Source organism: Gracilinanus agilis, chromosome 5 (assembly GCF_016433145.1).
Source record: "Gracilinanus agilis isolate LMUSP501 chromosome 5, AgileGrace, whole genome shotgun sequence".
Taxonomy (NCBI): Eukaryota; Metazoa; Chordata; class Mammalia; order Didelphimorphia; family Didelphidae; genus Gracilinanus; species Gracilinanus agilis.
The window spans coordinates 258,891,954-258,909,332 of record NC_058134.1 but is presented as its reverse complement, the minus strand read 5'-3'; the positions used below and the strand labels follow the sequence as shown (position 1 = coordinate 258,909,332).

Below are 17,379 nucleotides of genomic sequence, written 5' to 3'. Positions count from 1 at the left end.
GTTCAGTCCAGAAGCAACAAGGAATATAACTTTTTCTGTTGGTCTCTCTCTCCCTTTTCATGAATCAAAGACTAACTCAATTTTATCTACTTATGTAGATATACACATATATACCCACACAAAATAGTTAAATACATACAAGGTTGTTTCGGAGGAAGACACTAGCAATTGAAGGGATTGAGAAGGATTCACACAAAAGATGGTGTCTGAGATGTAACTTAAAGGAAAAGAGGGACTCTATAAGGCAAAGGATTTATGAATTAAATACGACTATTATCATTATTCATTACCTTTTAATTTCTTCCTGTGTTTGTTTTATACAGTCAATGGAACACTGTAGGTCTCCAAGATCTACTGTCTTCTTTCTTCTTGAACTTGGTTTTAGTACTTGAGCTAAAAAGATATTTAGGATGGAATTGATGAAAAAATGAAATTCTATTCTAAAATGAAGTGTATGTTTCCACTAAGGGGTTCAATTATACGAAAAAATTTCTGGGCTTGACTTTAATTTTATGAAATCTATAGACACTAAATCTTTGCAACCAAATAATTTTAAATACTGCATGACAAATATATTTAAAATAAGAACTGAATTAGACAATGTTAGCTATTGGATTTATTTTTTTCTAAGTTATAATGCCAAGTATGGAGTATTTAAAAAATGATCTTTATAAAGTACTGAATAATGACTTCTAGATGCAATGGATAAGGGGAGGAGAGGGGAAAAGTGAGGGAGGAAGAAAGCAGAAAGACTATTATGACTTTCCCCCAACCCCTATTATCATTGAATAGATCATACAATCCTAGATTTAGAGTTGAAAAGAAAAATGTTATTTGGAACCAACCTCTTCAATTGGAGGAAGGGGAAACAGATCTAGAGGTTAAGTAACTTTTCATCAAGGTCACTGAGGAAATCAAGGATAGTGCCAGGATTTAAACCCAGACCACCGGCTCTGCATCTAAACCTCTTTCCATTGTACCACACTGCCCCCAAGAACCAGCCTTCTTTACAGCTATCATTATTTCTGTTACTGGTACCACCTCTTTCACTCACACACATTGAAAATCTTGGAAACAGTTTTGATTTCTCCATCTCTCTTGGACTGAATATCCCATAAGTCACCAGGCCTTACTGATTCTTTCCCTTCTCTCACCTCTGCTCTTTTCACCCCATGGCTATGCTCCTGTTTTAGTCCTCTCCTTACTCCATGATTCTAGCCTGGTCCGTTTCCAGTCTCTCCCCTATTAAATCAGTCTTGCAGTTGCTGCCTGATTCTTCTTTACATAAATATCTCTTTCCTGACATATCCCTGGCCAGAGACCTTCAATGGTTCTACAGTATATACAAAATTAAATTAAAAAATGCTGGCTTAGCCTTGTATCTTCTCTAATCTGATTTGACCAAACCTTTTTAGCCTTATCTCCCACAATTCTTCTCACAGAATATGAGTAGGAAAGCCTCCGAAAGGATCGCCAGAATTCAACCCTTATATCCTCAACCAGAATTTGTTCTACAAAATCCAGGTCATCTACACGGAAGGGGAGGAAACCTATTACTTTTTAAGATAGGCCATTTCATTTTGGGCTAGCTCTAATCATCAGGAAGGTTTTTATTGAGTTGAGCCTAAATCTACCCTCTCCAATTTCTACCCACTATTTCTAGGTCTTCCTTCTAGAGCCAAGCAAAACAAGTCATATCACTTTCCACATAACAGCTATTTTCAGCAAGGCTTTTCTTCTTCCCAGCTCATGTTACTGTTCTCCTGGGGCACAGGATTCAGTCCTCTCCTGCCAGCTTATCCATATTCTCCATAAAAGATGGCACAGCCCAGAATATACACAATCCTGCACCTGTGACCTGAACAGAGCTCTCTTTCTGGACATGATGCCTCTTTTAATACAGCGTAGGACTGTTTTGAATTAGCTCTTTTAAATTGTCTCATCAATATTTTTGAGACACACTGAGCTCCCAAGACCTGCTGTTTAAAGAATTACCCAACTATGCTACCCCTACCATACAACTTGTGCAGTTAATATTTTAAACCCAAGAACTAGGTTTTGACATTTTTCTTTATTATAACTTCTGGCTCACTGATGAATTAATCAGATAAATTTAGGATCCTGACTCTGTATGTTATCCCTTCCAATGACCCTCTATTTTAAGCTACAGTTACTCTCTAGATCACACATTATACTTTCATGCCTCCTTCCATTCTATTTGTCTTTTCCCTCTCGCCACAAATCCACATGAAATGCTCTTTCCTTTCTTCTTCACCTTTCCAAATTCTACCCATCCATCTAGGCCTAGCTTATTTCACACCTTTTACTAATTTGTTTTTAGTTAACTTTATCCCAAAGTGGTTTCTTCCTCCTCTCAACTCCTAAGCACTTATTATTTATACTATTCATTTAGTCTTTTCATCTTTAGTTAACTTTTCATTATTAATGGTTTATCTTCCCAACTAGACTATAAGCTTCTTGAAGGAAGAACACTGTTCCTCCAAATATTTGTGGGCAGATTATGACTACTGGATTAAAAGTAGATTCACAAATGCTGGTCTCATGTAGTAAGGATGGAAAAATTATTTAATTTAGTCAATAGTTAATCTTTAAATTTATATATATATGTATAAATATTATTTTTGTTGTCATCATTTCTGATTTTTACTAACTTATATACAAAGGGTTATATAATTATATTTAACTCTAAAGATTGGGATCTTCCCATGGTGAAGTACTATGCTTACTTTTTTGAATGGTAGTGATGGAAAGCTCAACAAATGCTTGTTGAAATGAACATTTTGTCATTTCTGGCAATTTCTCAGAAGTCAAAAAGCCAAAGTTAGTAAAATGTCTTTCTTGATTTGTATAGCAACTCCTCACATTTCCCACTCTCTAGTTTCAAAGCATATGGGCCATCTCAAGCAGTATTTCTCCTCAAAACTCTTACTACATTTTGGTAAATCTTTTTCTTAGCTTTTGGAATCTACTTTTTCTTAGTTTATGCCATTTATGATGAACACACTACAATCAGCAGTCTCACCTTCACTTCCAGAAGAGTCTTGGATGTCAAGTTCTGGAGAAGAATAACCTTTTCCAGCTTTCTTCGGCTGCCTGCTTGGCTTATGCTTCATTTTTGGAACACTAACCTGAAATTCATATATTTATGAAAGTCAATTGGCTGGAGAACAATGGTTCTAGGCACAGTGGATAGCTTATGCAAAAAAGTGTATGGGAGTAGGAAATATTATATAGTCTTTGAGTAAAAAGCTAACTGGTTTCTCGGCCAAATAAAATCTGTAAAAGTGAAATAAAACTGGAAAGATAAATGCATGCCAGGCTTTAAACACCAGGCTCAATTTATAATTTATCCTAGAGTCAACAGAGAAGTCCTAAGGCACAATCAGAGGCAATTTTAGGTTCAGTAGAAGGAAAATTGGGATTCCCAACAGTTTGAGCTCTCTAAAAGCAGAATAAGCTGCCATAAGAAGTAGTAGATTCCTTCCTAACTAGAGATCTAGAAAGATGAGATGTCCATCCCTCAGATGTGTTGCTCAATGAATTCATGTTTTGGTATGGATTGGATCAGATGACCTCTATGTTCCCTTGCTATGTGACCCTGAGTAATTAATCTCTCTGAATCTCAGTTTCCTCATTGTAAAAAAGAAGTAGTTAAATTTGATAATCTATAAGTTCCCTTTCAGCTATAAATGTAAGATCCTATTTTATTTAAAATTTAAAAAAGAAAGACCCTTTCTATATAAAATATTTATAACAGTTTTATTTGTAATAGCAAAAACCTAGAAACAACCCAAATGTACAACTGGAAAATGGCTGAACATATGGTGATATAAAATATTTTTTTAATGGAAAAAAAGCCCCTCAAAATCTTGTCTTGTCTGAAGCTTTGAAGAAAGTAGAATCAAAATAATATAGACAATAATTCTTACTGTGTAAAAATGATTACCACAAAAAATTTTGGTAAAACTACTGAAGAGATTTTAGAAAAGGACATGGAAGCAAACAGGACTTTGTTATTTATTTTTTTTTTTTTGGTTAAAATTAAAATGAACTTTTCAAAACAAGATTGGGAAGAGATAGTAGACATATGATTTCACTGGTATAGAGAATGCCTCTGAGTAGCAAATCCTTCTACCAATGCAAGTCCAACTATCTCATCTCTGTAACTTAAAACTGTACATGAGGTGCTCAGAGCACCACCAAGGTAAATGGATTTCCCAGAGCCACACAACACAATATATTTCAGAAGCAGGATCTGAATCCGTGTCTCCTGATCTTAAAGCTAGCGCTCTCTCTCCACTACACCATGAGCCACCTCTTTAAAAACAAATGGTAATTTTAAGTTTATGATGTCTACAGAATTATTTTTTAATTTTTCATACTGCCATACAAATATCCTGAAAGTATTCGTAGGAATGAAGAGCTGTTTAATTACATTTTGATGGCATACCATTGGTGTCCGATGTCTGACTTTCGTTTGGATGACACCATCCTTTTCAAACTGTATCAGATCATTCAGAGGATCCCATGGCCGGGTACTATAGAGAATGAAGAAAATGATTTGTTAGAGGCAGATTCATCCCAAGAACACTCTCTGTTACCCCAAGCAAAGAAGACTTTGCCTCCTTTTGATGAGCTTATCATACTATTACATGGAATAAAGTTTTTAGTTTTTAAAAACCAGCAGAATGAACTCTCTGCATAGAAGCACAAACTTTCTTAAAAAAGGGCTCCTTCTGTAACAGGATGTGCATTTAATACAGCAAACAACATGCACAACTGTTGTTTATTAAACACATGCTATAACAAAGCCCAGCACTAGCTACTTTTTTTTTTTTTTTTTTTTTTTACAAAGAAACAAACAGAATAATCCCTAAGAATTCCTGGGAGAATAGAAATATACTCAAGTAAATATACTATAAGTAAAACTGATGTGGGGAAAAGCACTAAATTGGGGAGATATCAAGGAAAGTTTCAGAGAGGAAGTGGTGCCTGCTGTGAGCCTTAAAGAATGATAAAGATATTGAGATGTAGAAATGAAGCAGCAGCACCTTCTAGGTGACAGATGGAGTTTCACATTCAGAGAACAAGTCATAGTCCAATTTGAGTGGCATGTACCTTACCAGAAGCAGAGTAAAGTGAAATAAAGTCGAGGGAGTAGGTGAGGGCCAGACGACCCAGGCAGAGGTGTTGGAATTTTATCCTGGACTAAAGGGAAAGCCACTGAAGCAGCAGAGTCAGCTTGTACCTCAGAAGAGTCATTTTCGTGGCAGTACAGGCCCTCATATGACAATGTACTCTGAACTCATCATCTGATTTGATAATGAAAGCACACAGGGAAATGCTAAGCTGAGGTCATAGGAACACTAATATGCCAGGCTTCCATTTCTAAAATTTCTATAGAAACAATGACAGAAATGTGCTAGCCTGCAAGAATCCCCCCCAAATATTCAATTAATAGTAAGTATTTTGGGTTACTCACTCAGAGTATCTATAATGCCATTCTCCTGTGGTAGCATCAAGTTCAAATAACTTGCAAACCCATTCTTCATTTTTCCCTTTCCGGTCTCTGGCAGCCTTTCTTTGAGCTTCTTCTAAAACATATTTCTCTTGAGTAGCTTCTGTCTGGTCTTTGACATTTATGGCCCGAGTAACCCGTTGCCACAGCCTGGCAAAGTGATGCAAAAGGAAAATAACTTGCAAGTGAATCCAAAAAAAGAGCTGCAAATAGCACTAGATTAAATGACCACAGCAGACAGGGACTGGGCTGCTGAATTGACTGGTGCTGGGATCGCCCTGGTGAGGAATTTCCTCTGCAATCTTTTGAGAGTCTGAGCCATTTGCCTAGAACAGTAAAAAGTTAATGACTAGTTCAGGTCATGCAGCGTGTGTCAGAAGAAAGCCTTGAAGCCAGGTTGTCCCTCCTCTCCAGAATACACTAATGAAACAAATCATGCTACAAACTAGCCTTTAGCTAAATTTTCAAATAATACCACCCAGTATTTTAAAGTTCATGATGGAAGAAGCCACGCTGGGTTCCCGGTAAAGAACCACGCCGGGTCGGGGCTGATCTCGGTGCTGAGGGTCACCCAGAGAAGGAGGAGGAGGGGAGAGCCCACGCGGCCTTCAGCCATCTGCCTTTGGTGGCTTCGGCCACTCGCGGCCCAGGTGACGCACACCCGGGCTCTCCATGAGCCTCACGGACTGGCCCCGGCCCAGGGAGTTCTCCTTTCCTCTCGGGGTGGCGGCCCACCTCCTCTGCTTGTGGCCCGGAGTCCTCCCTTCTGTCTCCCGCATCCTCCTTGCGCTCTCCGGGTGACTTCCAAGGAACCCTCTCCTCCAGGGGACTCCCCGCGGGCTGCATGGGGACTTCTGCTGTGGGTGCTTTGCTGCATGTTTAGTTTGTCATCCGTTTCCCAATTCATTCATTTTATTCTGCTTTGGGTCACGTTTGGGAGTGCAGCCTGGGTGGCATCCCTGCTTTCTTTGAGCTCCTCCTGGCCACTAACTTCTGGAGAAAGTAGTGCCAAATAATAACACTCACAGTGTTCCACAAACACTCTCTCACTTGGCCCTCGCAACAATCTCGGAAAGTGGGACTATGACTATCCCCATCTGACAGTTAAGAAAATGAAGACAGACTCTAAGTGACTCGTCCAGGGTCTCACAGTTGGTACGTGTCCCCCCAGGCCGCCTCCAGTTCCTACTTCTTATCCCCTTAGGGCGGGCTCCCTTCTCATGGAGCTTCTGCACAGGGTTCTGGTGCTGCTCCCTCAGTGAAAGGCATTCTTCACCTCCGCCCTGCCCTATTCAGGAGCCTTTTAAAGTCGCACAGACCGCAATCCCCAATGAATGGGCGTCTGTTGTGCTTCCAGTTCTTTGACACCACAAAAAATGCTGCTGTGAACATTTATTTTATATATTGGGCATGGGGGGGGGGGAGCCCACAACTCCGCTGGGGCACATGTCTAGCACTAGGGGTTTAGACATTTTAGTCATTTTCTTTGCATAATCCCAAATTATTTTCCACAATGGTTGCACCAATTCAACACCGCATTACTGTGCTTAGATTTCCACAACTACTCCAACACTAACTCTTACTAGCCTTGGACATTTTTGGCCAATTTGTGTGTGGGGTGAAACTGCAGGGTTATTCCAAGTTATAATTTGAAACATTCTTTCTGATTGTTATTATTAATTTGCAATTCTCTTGAAAACTGTTCACGTTCTTTGACTGCTTCTCCATTTGAGAATATTTGTAAGTTGTCTGTACATTTGGGGACATCAAAATCTTTTAATTTAAATGATGTCATTTAAAAATGAGATTTAATATTCCCTATACTTCTGTTTGTGACAAAGATGTTATCTTGTTAATAAAAGCTCATCCAGTTCCCTTTTCATCAAGAATAATATGAGAAATGATTCTATATAGAGAAGAAAGTAGTCACATGGGTTAGCAGATGCCAATATCATCTCAGTTATCTTTTTATGAGTTAAAAAAAAAGAGTTGTGCTTTTTTCCACTCCTTTTGAGATTTTCTTCTCTAGGATATTTTTAAAAATGATCACTGTCACTTTAAAATTGCATCACCTCAACTGGTGATCTATAGGTATGGAACAATGAATGAAATGCCATTTTTTTTGACATAGTGACTATTTTTGCCAGATTCTTTTTCTTCTTTATTTTAAGAGATAAATCTATAGTAGATGGAATAATACGCTAGGAAATGTAAGTGATATGCATCCCCTCACACAGATTTCCTGTACACATTTGAGTGTGTCCCATGGTGCCTGTCTTCATAGAGAGGGACGTGGTGATAAACTGGATTCGGGATAGTCAAATCCAGAGGAAGCCATTAAGGGACCTCGCACAGATCTTGAATTTCAAACCTCGGTGATTCATTAGCACAAGAGTGGTCATAGGGCTGCACACAGCCACCAGTCAGCTGGTGATAATGATATTCAAGCTTGGCTGGACAAGAATCTGAGGCCTGGTCTGGCCCACAAACCATTCAGCCTGGAGGAAGCTGTGTGAATTCAGGTGTGCCTAACAAAGCGGTGAGGTAGCACCATGGACAGAGGCTGGACCCAGAGTCAGACACAGGATTCCCTTCTTTCTTCAGACACTAACCAGCCCCATGTTCTTGGGCAAGTCACTTCCATGTCTGCCTCAGCTGCCTCAACTCTACGATGGGGTTCGGAAGAGCCACCTACCTCCCAGGGCCATTGTGAGGCCTGAGGGAGATGATCTTTGTAAAGAGCTGAGCAGAGCGCCTGGCACGTGTAGGTGCTGCAGACATGCTGCTATTACTGTTATAATTACTATGACTATTTTAATCATCTTCAGCATTATGATGGCTCCTGAGAATTCAGGCTTGCCTTTCCATCTTGATGAGTTACTGCAATAGAGATTTAGTAGAGGAAAAAACTTTGGAAGAACAATGAAACAACTCTAGAATTTCCATGGCATCCTTTATATATCTTTAAAGGCCATCAGTCTATTTCTCACATAACACAGAGTTATGTCAATCCCCAAAATTACTTTTCGAAAAAAGGAATTTTACAAAAATCCTCTCACGAAAACTTTGAAAGTATTTTATAATTATTTCTGATGTCACATAAAAGAGATGCCTAAACAGTGTATAAAAAGGAAAGGGGTGAGCATATACATGTACTCCTATATCTATAAAGCAATATTTTCTTAGGTTTAAACTCAGACAGTGTAGCCCAATGAAAAGAGTTCTGAATTTGGGGTCTGAGGACCTAGATTCAAATCTCATCTCTGCTATGGACTGTCTCTGGGCCAGGCCCAGGAGCTTCCCTGCTTTGAGGCTTAGTGTCTTTCAAGTATAAAAGAGCTCCCTTCCACTTCTAAGCCAGGAGATTTTGGTTTAAATTCTATTTAAGGTCTTCTCCACCTCCAGCTTCTGGGCACTTGGCCTTCATTTTCCTCATCCGTGCAATGGGGATAATAAGCCTAGTTGCATCCTCCTCATGTAATAGTTGTGAGTTATATACTAATAAAGCCGTGGTGACTTCCTTGCATAGTGTCCTGAGATACAGAATCTGAGACGACTGAAGGGGGCAGAGGCTGACCAATGGCTGCCTTCTGTACAAATGGAGATTTTGAACCTTGGACTTCATCCCCCATAAGTCCTTAGTTTTCCCAAAATTGCCTTTAATCTCTCCTGAGCCTCCACTTTTGGGTGGTTACCTTATTGTTTTATAATTGGCTGTAACTCTTCCCTCTCTCTCTTTGGTTCCTGGGAGCGAGCTGGTTAGTACCTTTTAGTTAGTCTCTTTTGTTAGTTTATTATTAATAAAATATTTATAAATATAGTATTTAGTATTTTGCATATTAATTTTAATCTCCATACTTCCTCTTAGTCTCCTCTGTCTCTCAGCCACTTGGTAGGGTTCCCATCATTCTTTTTTTAGGCTTATTTTCTCCTGCCCTACTTGGCCCTGCTTTAGGAGATCAGGCACCCAAAATCCTTGAGCGCCTCCCTCAGAAATGCTCAACAAAGCTTGTGTGGTCAGGAGGCTGCCCCCTGCCATTTAGGAAATGACTCCCGGGTGCCAGGCCCATGCTGAGGCAGCCAGCCTTTTAGGGAATAGCAAAACAGAGAGCTTTCCTTTGGAAGAGCTTGGGCTGGAGCCTCAGCGCTCCTATGGTGCCGACTCTTCCTCTTTCTCCTCCTCATCTAGTACTTCTGATGACCTCTGTTCCAATCACTGAATGAACTCTGTGCACAAAGAGCTGATTCTTTTTTATTAGATTCAAAACCCTTACCTTTGATCTTAGAATCAGTACTAAATATTGCTTCCAAGGCAGAAGACTGGTAAAAGGTAGGCAATGGGGGTTAAGTGACTTGCCCAGGGTCACATAGCTTGGAAATATATGAGGCCACATTTGAACCCAGGACCTTGTGTCACATGGCTCTCAATCCACTGGGCCACTCAGCTGCCCCCAACAGACAGCTAATTTTTAAATGACTATTAGTGAGTCCTATTTCATGTTGACTAAGAAATACTCAATTTCATTTTTTGTGATATCCTTCAGTGATTACTATATCTAATGGTCTCCAAACCTAAGAAAACGAAAGTTTCAAAGATTATATATTACCAATTTACAAAAATGTGGGCTATTCTTAGTAGATTATAAACCTTCAGACTCTCTCTTTTTATCCTAAACTTCATCTTCCAATAAATTTCCCTCCATTTCCTGTGCTGACCTCGGTGCTGAAGCCATTAAAAATATGGCTATATCTATGAAGCTTGTGAAGTTTTTCAGAGATTTTCTTTACTTCTTCATCCCCCGCCATTGATGCATAAACTTAAAAGGATTCTCGCGGGGTCCACTTCTCCATCATCGAGGCTTCTGTCGTCACTAGGCGGCCTTCGAGACAGGCTGCCATCTGTGGGAGTGTGATAACAAATAAACTCCCCCCGCTCTCCTTTACCAGCCCCCGAATGTGGCTGCCACTTTGTCATCTGGCTTTATGTGAGCCTGAGGCTATGGATGTGGTTCAATCCTGCAGAATATTCCCTGGTGATGGGCATGTTAGAAAGGTGCAGAGTGCCCATGCCCACGACTTCCTGATCTGCCGTTCTGCTGGTGTGGCTGCCAGGCCTCTCCCTTCCAGGAGAGCTGCCTTCAGTCCTCCACCATGAATATCTTCAAGAGCTTCTGGGGTGGAAAAACGCATCCCTCTGGGATGAGTCTGGCCACAAATCTTCCCCGAATTCTGCGAAGGTGATCTTCAGATGACTGATATTTCCAAGGTTACAGCATGAAGGGGAGGAGGTGCGACATGAGCCTGCCTATTTTTATGTCCGAGTTCCAGACCTTTCTAGGAGAGGTTACTGAGTTTTGGGTTAAGTGCCATGAGAGTAGAATCTTCTCTTTTAGATTTGTAGTTACTTACAAGTTCCTCCAAAAAGAATACTATCAAGTCCATAAACTACCCAACGAAATATCAGCAGACTAAAGGAAAATAAACGGCTGCAAACAGAGAATAGAGAAATTGCTATTTTGAAAATATATGCTTTTTTTCTTTTTGTAGCATAATGAGCCTCTAAAGCTAACCCTGGAGTTGGAAAGACTTGGCTTTGTTCTATAGATCCTGGCTCTGTGACCTTTATCTCTGATTGTCATGCAAGTTAGACTATATAAGCTGTAAAACAGTTGTTGAGCTACATTAGTAGTTAGAAATTTACTTACATGGATTTAACTAGGCCCATGAAATCCCAAGTCAAGCCAAAAATAACTAAGTTTTACCTGAAAATAAGTCTACTTACTTCTCTGATTCAAATGGTTCCTGCTCTTCAAATTTTACAGTGTGTCTTATTAGTCTCCGCTGCTTAATTTCATTAGTTGGATTCCAGAAAGCCTCTGAAGAATCAGTCTTCTTATCATTAATAATAACTTCACTATCCTGTTTTTAAAAAATAAAAACTTGGGTTATCATTAAACTTCCTTTTTGTTCTTACAGATTTATAATGTTACTGAATGCCAGCTACTAGAGAATGTAATGTGATCATTTTTCCCATATTTACTAATATATCTCTTCTCTCAAATTTGACTGGCTAAACTTTGAATATCATGGTGTTTTCCTCTTACTATTGAATCTTCTGAGAATTAAAATTAATTTAAGTTTATCCACAATCCCTTTTCCTAATGTTATAGATCAATTATCTACAATTTGCTAACAAACTCAGTGACTGAAACTAGAGCAATTCAAATCATTTTCAAGTGACTAAAGACAATACATACACTGTTTAAAAACTACCGAATCAAAATAATTTTATAAGATGTAAGGATGAATTTCAAATATGATCAAAGTCTGAAAAAATGGCTCTTTAGCAACAACAGTAGAATAAAACATAATTTAGCAATGCTACAACAAAGCATAATCTATGGAGAAAATGTATCCATTAGAAAAATCTAAAAATTCCATTTTCAAACATAGCTATACACATAACTAGACTTATTAAAATCTTTAGACAGCTGTATAAGTCACTTAGATGAGTTCTCACAAGTCATTTTCATTTTCTCTGCAAAGTGCACCAACATTAAAATCTCACAAAATAACAATCAAAGCCCAGGTGTATATATAATGTGTGTGTCTGTAGTGTGCATATAGATTTTCATTCATTTTAGCTCCTCTTTACCAAACTAGATGAAAACATTATATGATCTTGATGATTACAGAACTATGATTTAATGTTATTTCTTCCTTTTCTTAAAAGAAATGTAGGCTTTATGGAAATTGTCTTAGCCTTTTAGTTAAATGTTTCTTTCTAAAAGAAATCATCAACTGAATTACAAAAATGCAGTTTGTTTAATAAAATGCCATGCTAGCCTTTCTAATATAAAGAGGGTATTTATGAATATCAAGGTTGCTGCCAGTCAGATAAAAGGAATTTTTTAAAAGTAGCAATTACTTTTCTTTCTGAACATTTTAAAAAAGCTGTATTGTAAAAGTTGATACTCACCCAATGGCCTTCCAAAGTAGCTAACACTTCTTTTCCCAGTTTAAGCTTCCCTGATATCTGATTAACACAGTCACTGCTACCTAGAAATGGCTTTTTTTAAAAGAAAAGAAACATTTAGTTCATTTTAAAACAATGTGCATAAAACAATGGACACACAGGCAAAGGGGCTTCATAGTTGATTTGGAGTCATTCATATCATGTAACATGAATTCAAATAACAAAGTATTCTAAATAGACACAGACTCTGGAAAAAAAATTAAAAGATAATGGCCCGAACAGTCAATTTTTTTTTAACCCTTACCTTCCACTTTAGAATTAATATGAAGTACTTTTTCCAAGGCAGAAAAGAATAAGGGTTAGGCAATTGGGATTAGGGGGCAGCTGAGTGGCTCAGTGGATTGAGAGCCAGGCCTAGAGACTGGAGGTCCTAGGTTCAAGTCCGGCTGTGTGACCTTGGGCAAGTCACTTGACCCCTACTGCCCACCCTTACCACTCCTGGGCCAAGGATAGTCCCTAGCCCGGATGAAAAAGGAGGAGGGTTGGGCGTGGGGCTAGCAACCCCACCCTGTAAAAACTACATCTGCTAAAGAAACTGCAACCTAAAGTAGGGGCAGCTGGGCTAGCTCAGTGGATTGAGAGCCAGGCCTAGAGGCTAAAGGTCCTAGGTTCAAGTCCGGGCTCAGACACTTCCCAGCTGGGTGACCCTGAGCGACTGTGTGTCCCAATGCCTACTGGTTGTGGCCCTATGCTCCTAGAATGGAGACCCAGGATTAAAAAAAAAAAATTGGGATTAAGTGACTAGATCAGGGTAACACAGCTAGAAAGGATCTGAGGCCAGGCTTAAACCCAGGACCTCCCATCTCTAGGCCTGGCTTTCTATCTACTGAGCCACTCTGCTGCTCCTCAAATTTTTTTTAAAGTATTTTTATCACCTCCTCTGGCCACTTCGATGCCCTAATTTTCTTAAAGCACTTTGTCCCAAGGTCTTTACCCTTTCAATTCAAACTTTTTACTGTACATATATGATATTACTATACATGTATTTACAATACATTTAGACCTCCGTACTTATTCATACAAGTCACAGCTCCCCTCCAGTATATTCACATGTCTAACAGAAACTGCTTTATGATTTAAAAATTTTAAATTCACTTCTGACACCAAAAAATTCAAATGGCCGCTTTTTTCTGCAGAAGGATAACCTATCAAACTTGATAGCACCAAGAGCTTAATTCTTACTTGAGTCTCACATCAGCCCTGTGAGGTGAGTACTCCAGATACCATTATCTCCATTTTACAGACAGTGAATATGAGACTCAGAAGTTAAGGGAGCCAACTAACATCCCACAGCTATTAAGTGTCAAGGGTAGCATTTGAGCCCATGCTTGCCCAACGAGTACGATTCTATTTCCCAGACTATTTTAACGATTATTATTTACAGACCAGAGCAAGAATGTTAGTGAACTTTGGTGGCTGTTGTTGCTCGCACATAGTAGAAGCAATGCTGGATTTCAGCTGAGAAAAACCTGGGTTCTAATGTCACTTCTGACACACTAGGCAATTTTGTAACCCCTGTATTCTAAATTACAGATGGGTTGCAGACAATTCCAACTGAGAGAGACTCTCACTGAGGTAATCATGGGTATTTGATTTATTGACTTACTCAGGTGAACTCAGAACCATAAGCAATCAATCAATTTATTGAGCACCTACCAAGTGCCAAGCAAAAACCAGCCTAATGGAGGGGAAACATGCAAACAAATCTATGTAAAGCCACCTACATACAGGGTAAATAGGAAATGATTAACAGAGGGAAGACTGCTTCCTGTAGAAAGTGGGATTTGGAGGGGCCTGAAGGAAGCCCAGGAGATCAGTATTTGGGGCAGAGGAGGGACAAAGGTCCAGGCGTGGAGGGCAGCCAGAGAAAACACTGAGCCGAGAGACAAAGTGTCTTGTTCACAGACTAGCCACAAGGCAGGTAACACTGGACAGATGAGGATGTGTCAGGGAGTAAAGGCAGGAAGGAGCAGAACATTCTGTATTTGATCGCTGGGGCTTGTGGAGCAGAGGGCGGCTCAGTGACGTGCTCAGATGTGTCTTCCTCTGGTGGACTCTGGATGGACTGGGGCAGGGGGAGACCTGAGGCTGGCAGATGATTGCAATCATCCAGGCAAGAAGTGCTGAAGCACTGGATGAGGCAGTGGCTGTGCCAGAGGACAGAAGGGGCCATGTTAAAGGAAGGGTGGTGCAAGGGTGAAGTGAACAGGCACTGGTCACAGACTAGATGTGGATGGTGAGAGATGGTGCAACAAGCCAGAGAGCTACAGTAATACAGAGCACAGGTGGAGGTTTGTGGAAAAGATAATGAGATTCTTCTTAGATACTCAGAGGGTAAGGTGTCTACTGGACATCAAATGTGAGCTGTCTGAAAGGGAACTGGGGATGAGAGGCTTGAGGAAGGCTGAGAGGTTGGGGCAGGACTTGGGAGATTACAGAAACGTCAGCATAATGATGGTAATTAAATCCATGGGAGCTGATGAGATCACCAAGTATAGAGAGAAGAAAAGAGGGCCAAGGACTGAGCAACACTCATGGTGAGAGGACATGATCGAAGTAAGAAAGGAGCCAGCAAAAGAAAGGGAGGAAGAGTGGTCAGATAGGCAGGAGGAAAGCCAGGAGAGTGGTACCCCCGAAACCAAAAGAGAAGAGAGCGTTTAAGGGGGAGGAAGATGACACCAAAGGCTGCAGCAAGGACACAGGAATGAGAACCACACACAGGCTGTTACTTGTACAATATCAACAGCTAGAACGACCTCTGACACAGTCTATTGTACCCCATCACCTGTTTCTGACCTTTAATTTGAATTCAAGTACGGCACTATATCCCGTCTTCTGACATGTAATGTTGACAGTTCCCCCAAGCTCCAAAGTCATCGTGCCATAGAGAATTCCTAAAAAACAAACAAATGAATTAATGTGGGTGTACTACGAAGAGAACAAGATATGTAGCAGTAACATGCCTTTGTAAAGAACAAGTCAGAGTAAAAACCAAATCTACCTCCATAGCAAATGGACAAGTAGGATAATTCCATAAGAAGTCAAAGAGACTCTAATTAAAACATAGCAAAAGCTTTTGAGCCTAAGCATCCATGAAAGATCAATAGCACGATGGATCAAAAAAGGCCAGTCTGACCCAATATTACAATTTACCAGTGCCACAAGAAGCATGTTCTCTTTCAACCCTCAAAATAAAAAGTCGTTAATAGAAAACGACTCTCTCTTATTGATTAGCTAGGACTTAAGTCACTGACTTGCCAGATGTTAAGGCTTTGAAAGTATGTCACATTTTTTACATTCTAGCAATAATGTAATTCACAGTGACTACTTTTTCATCATGCTTGCTTCATGAAAGCAACATGGATGGTGCCCTCAGGTTGGCCATTTGGTCCAGTCAAAATAATTAGGTGGTAACACATCAGCACAAAGGGAGGAACCCTGGCTAGAAATCAAGAGGCCTGAGTTTTCCTGCTAATGCTTCCACCACCTAGCTATGCCAACTTGAGCAGAGTATTTAATTTGAATTTCAGTTTCCTCATCTATAAGGAAAGTGGATTATATTCAATTTAGTAATTCAACATTAAATAAGTACTCACTATACGGAAGGCATATTATTAAGCTAGAAAATGGAGGTGCTAGTAAGATAAATAAAACATAGTTCTTACCCTGAAGGGGCTCAGGATCTCATAGGGAGAAATAAAATATATACACAAATAAATAGACCATTTCTGAGGTTCTTTTCTAATTCTAAATTTCTATTCTATTTTAAGGGGTAGCAAAGTGACTCAGGGGATAGAGTACCAAACCTGGAGATAGGAAGACCTGGTTTAAGTTTGGCCTCAGATGTTTACTAGCTGGGTGACCCTGGGCAAGTCACTTAACTTCAGATTCCTCATTTGTAAAAAAGAGCCAGAGAAGAAATGGCAAACCATTCTAATATCTTTGCCAAGAAAACCCCAAAGCAGGGTCATGGGAGAATTGGATGCAACTGAAATGACTCAACAACAAATTCTATTCTAAAATAAATGAGATGACATAGCCAAAGAGTAGTAATGGGGATGGAGGGAGGAGAAAGAAAAGGGAGAGAAAGAGAAAGAGGAACAGACAGAGATGGGGATGGGAGGCTGGGGTGGGGAATGGAGACAGACAGAGACTTAAACATAGCACAAAGCATTAAAAATTCTTAATTTTTTCTTAAAAATCCAGGTATCATTATAGGATTAAGCCTAATGTCATGTACTCTGGAAGACTAAATCATTATTGTAAACGAACTTGGAAAACAAGAATTAATAGAAAAATATAGTGAAATATAACAGAGCTAAATCAAGTGTGGGGGAAAAAACATGAATAAAGGATGTAGTGATTTTGTAAACATGGAATAAAGAGGCCAGAGTAAAAACACAGATAAAAAGACATCCATGTCAGATAACTAGGTAACTTTAAGCAAGCATTATAAAAAGCAACCGAAGCAAATTAGTAGCCTTTTTATACTCAGGACTGTTCGTACCTTTAACTAGCAGTAAAGTATCATTTCTGGTTCTGAATTTTATAACCAAAAAGAGACATAAAACCTGGGACAAATATCAAAGAAGAGCCAAAGGGTTAAATCTTTGAAAAAATCCTGATGAAAGGCTAAGTAATATGATTATTCAACTTAGAAACGTTTTTAAAAGTTTTAAAAGCTAAGGATGCAATATAATACTTTAAGTGATATAAAAGCAAGCTACAAAGAAGATAGTGACCAGCAGTCTTGGCTGAACAGTTCCTCTGTTGAGGAATGAAGCAAGCAAAGAAAAGGCAAGAA

General features: G+C 39.5%; 1 protein-coding gene across 2 annotated transcripts in view; it reads right to left on the bottom strand.

Moving 5' to 3' along the window:
* OSBPL8 (oxysterol binding protein like 8) overlaps nt 1–17,379 on the bottom strand; it is a 228,978-nt gene that overhangs the window by 12,123 nt on the left and 199,476 nt on the right. For both annotated transcript variants that reach the window (XM_044677819.1, XM_044677820.1), the window contains 7 exons: nt 15,372–15,469; nt 12,519–12,608; nt 11,322–11,458; nt 5,504–5,689; nt 4,472–4,559; nt 3,044–3,149; nt 291–393 (listed from right to left, as the gene is read on the bottom strand). In XM_044677819.1, coding sequence (XP_044533754.1) covers nt 291–393; nt 3,044–3,149; nt 4,472–4,559; nt 5,504–5,689; nt 11,322–11,458; nt 12,519–12,608; nt 15,372–15,469 — 808 coding nt within the window. The remainder of the gene's footprint in view (nt 1–290; nt 394–3,043; nt 3,150–4,471; nt 4,560–5,503; nt 5,690–11,321; nt 11,459–12,518; nt 12,609–15,371; nt 15,470–17,379) is intronic.